At 48.2% G+C, this 3,866-nt stretch overlaps 1 protein-coding gene across 1 annotated transcript; it reads left to right on the top strand.

Moving 5' to 3' along the window:
• The first annotated feature begins 823 nt into the window (after window positions 1–823).
• LOC133525351 (uncharacterized) lies at window positions 824–3,646 on the top strand. The gene has a single exon (XM_061861635.1). It carries the CDS (start codon window positions 824–826, stop codon window positions 3,644–3,646), a length of 2,823 nt encoding a protein of 940 aa, XP_061717619.1.
• Window positions 3,647–3,866: the final 220 nt, after the last annotated feature.

Consider the following 3,866-nt stretch of genomic DNA (forward strand, 5'->3'; position numbering starts at 1 on the left):
GGCGTATCGCACAAATCAAATTACATTTATCTAATGTTATTAAAGCTTAAACGTTCTATTGTTATTTAAAAAAAAGAATTCTTACTTAATGGGCTGCCTCTAACGCAGGTAAAGATTGTATATATGTAAAATAGTTTAAGTTCTCCTTGTGTTTTAACCTAATCCAAGTCTTATTTGTACGTCACTGGTTCTTGTAACAGAATGAGGCTTGGGTTAGGTTCCGACCCGAAATTTAAGAACACACGATTGTTGCAGCCCTTTCTTCTTATCTAAAATTGAAGACTACTAATTTCTTGATAATTGCTGCTGAAGTTTTCATCTGCTTGCGCCTGGTGGGCCCGCCGCGTAGCCTTCAGTAGCACCTGCTGCCAGTATTCATCGTTTGGCTCGATGAAGATTCAAGAATGTTAAGGCCAGTGACGATATTTTATTGTTTTGGTGTAGAGTCGCGTACTGACAGATATTAGTTTATTTTATTGTACATATTTTTTTACAATTATATTTTTACTGTAAGAACCTGTTTTCATTTAGTTATTACCGCTTTAGTTAGCCGGTTACAAGAGTGTGATTCGAAGACCTACCACCATCGACCCGCACCAAACGCCTCTTGCGTCAACCCAGATGGCTCCATTCGCTGGTACCTGCCTATCTTTGGCGTCTATCATCCTCAGAAGAAGAAGCTGAGAGCAGTCCATGACGCGGCTGCCACAACAAAAGGCGTAAGCCTCAACAGTCTGCTTCTCCAAGGTCCTGACCTATTGTCTCCCCTATTCTATTCCGTTTCAGAGAAGGCGCAGTAGCCCTAAATGGCGACATCAAGGAGATGTTCCCCCAGATTAAAATCGCCACAAGGGACAGGGACGCCCAACGCTTTCTCTGGCGCGACAAAGACGGTGAGATCAAGGAATACCGCATGTCATCAATGATTTTCGGCGCGGTTTCGAGTCCTTTCATTGCCCTTTATATCAAAAACAAAAACGCGATGATGCACGAAGGTGATTCCGCTACCGCCTGCAAGGCAATAATAGAAGACCACTATATGGACGACTACCTCGGCAGCCACTCTAATGTTGCCGATGCAGCTCAACTAGCCGTCGACGTCATTACAGTGCACAAGAAATGTGGTTTCGAGATGCGAGCGTGGACGTCTAACCATCCAGAGGCACTCTCTATTGTCCCGAAGGAACTTCGTAGCGACGCAACTTCTGATGTTTACCTGCCTCCCAGTAGTGACGTCGGCGTCTTGGGCGTTAAATGGAATCCACGGCAAGATTTCTTAGGGTTTCGTGGCGTACCTCAGATACCGACCAGCATTTTAACAAAACGCATTCTGCTATCGAACGTCATGAAAGTCTATGACCCTCTTGGCCTACTGATGCCGGTCGTTATTTGGGGTCGCATTTTAATTCAGAGATTATGGCGGGCAGCTATTGGTTGGGACACAGACTTACCTGAGATGTACATAAACGAATCTAAGGACTGGTTTGCACAGCTGCAGGTTGCAGCAGATATTAAAATCCCTCGCTGGTACATGGTCAGGTCAGATTTGTCGGACGTTCAGCTGCACGTCATCGCCGACGGTGGCGAACAAGCCTACGCCTGCGTTGCCTATTGGCGTTTCACTTACAGCGATGACTCTGTATCGACAGCGCTCATCGGTAGCAAGGCCCGAGTTTGTCCCCTGAAACCGGTTTCCATCCCAAGACTGGAATTACAAGCGGCGCTCATTGCGTCGCGTTTTGCGCAGACAATTCTGCAAGCCCACCGTTTCAAGCCCTCCGCAACCATTTTCTGGACTGACTCAACCACTGTCCTAAAGTGGATCCGGAGTGACGCTCGCGCTTTTAAACCTTTCGTAGCACACAGGTTGGGAGAGATATTGGAAACCACCAATCCATCCGATTGGAGGTGGATCCCTACCTTTCTCAACATCGCTGACGATGCGACAAAACCAAAACGAACTGACTTTACTGCATCTCATCGGTGGTTCACCGGCCCACAGTTCCTTGTTGAACCGTCCTGTACTTGGCCGACCGAACGCGTCATTGACGAGGAAGAGATCTCACCAGACCCTGAATTAAAATCAAATCTGGTGGTTCTGCTGCTCGACACCCCACACTTGAATTTGTTACCTGATCCAACGCGTTTTAGCTCCTGGCTACGTTTACTACGTGCCACGGCCCGTTTTCTTCAGGGCGCACGCCTATTCCGGCTTAAACTGTCTCGGCCAATAGATCCAAATTCCAAACTTTACATTGATAACACCACGTCTCCCCACCAGCTTCACGCGGCAGATATAATAGAAGCAGAGAAGATGTTGGTCCGTCATGCACAGAGAGAGAGTTTTCCTGAGGAAATATCGAACTTACGATCTTCGAAGCCAGTGCCCAAGGAGAGTCGGATTAAGAAACTCGCACCCACACTAGATGGAGAAGGCCTAATACGTCAAAACACGCGCATAAGTTCCGCACCGGGAGTGAATGACGAGATGAAATCACCCATGATCCTCGACGGCCGCCACTATATTTCACGACTCTTGATCCTCCACGAACATATCAAAGCCGCGCATCAGTTTAATGAGCTCATCCTGAATGAACTTCGGCAAAGATATTCAATCTTAAGAGCCAGAGGAACCATCCGTAGCGTAGCAAGCGCCTGCTTGAAGTGCAAGAGATGGAACATGAAACCTATCCATCCTCAGACCGGCAACTTACCACCAGAACGTCTGGATCACCATAAAAGACCATTCACCCACGTGGGTCTCGATTACTTTGGCCCGATCCTGGTAACGCTATATCGGCGGAGCGAGAAACGATACATTGCCTTATATACGTGCCTCACAACCAGAGCGCTTCACCTCGAAGTCGTGAACTCACTCACTGCAGATAGTGCTATAATGAGCCTCAGACGCTTCATTGCTCGCCGTGGATCGCCCACCACCATATTTTCCGATAACGGGACTAACTTTGTTGGCTCTTCCCGCGAACTGCGCACCCTACACGACAATTCGGTCATAGATTACGCCACTAACCATAAAATTGACTGGCGTTTTATACCACCTGCATCCCCGTTTATGGGCGGCGCCTGGGAGCGGCTTGTGCGGACGGTGAAAGCAGCCCTCAGATCCTGCCTAACAAATCGATCATTGAAGGAAGAGGTCCTGTCAACGCTCCTACTCGAGGCTGAATCAATAGTAAATTCAAGGCCACTAACATACGTCCCGTCTTCCCCAGATGCACCAGAGGCAATAACACCTTTTCATTTCATCCTGGGCTCCTCATCAGTAGTACCATGGACCACGTCGCTGACAGACGCAGATCTATCCCGACGATGTGACTGGCGAAGAACCCTGCGCCTAGCAGATCAGTTTTGGGCACGTTGGCTACGCGAGTATTTACCGACGCTTCGACCGAGGGGACCCAACAACAACGCGTTAAATCTTAGCGAGGGTGATGTGGTGTTGATCGCCGATCCTACCCTTCCTCGTGGTTTGTGGCCACTAGGAAGGATAGCAAAGGTTTACTTAGGACCCGACGGAGCGGTCCGCGTGGCAGACGTCCACACCAAAGGAGGCATGCTACGCAGACCGGCCCGGAAACTTATTCTGATGGAGGCCGCACCTCAGCCAGTAGCCACCAGTGATTAGTGTTCCACTGGGGGTCCGGTATGTTGGCGACTGGCCGGCATGCAACCTCTTTTATACTTCTAGTTTTTATTATTTTCCATGTCATGTGTCAGTTCTGCCCTTGCCACTGATAGAATTGTGCCTAATATTTGTTGTAATTATATTTATTAAAGTAATTAATTTATAATACGTGTTTCCATCATCCCATCGTTCATTATACAGTCCACAGTCCACCGCTAGT

This window comes from Cydia pomonella, chromosome 14 (assembly GCF_033807575.1).
Source record: "Cydia pomonella isolate Wapato2018A chromosome 14, ilCydPomo1, whole genome shotgun sequence".
Classification (NCBI taxonomy): Eukaryota; Metazoa; Arthropoda; class Insecta; order Lepidoptera; family Tortricidae; genus Cydia; species Cydia pomonella.

Excerpts from the sequence above, each read along its gene's own strand:
- LOC133525351 (XM_061861635.1), top strand. The coding sequence starts at position 824 with ATGTTCCCCCAGATTAAAATCGCCACAAGGGACAGGGACGCCCAACGC.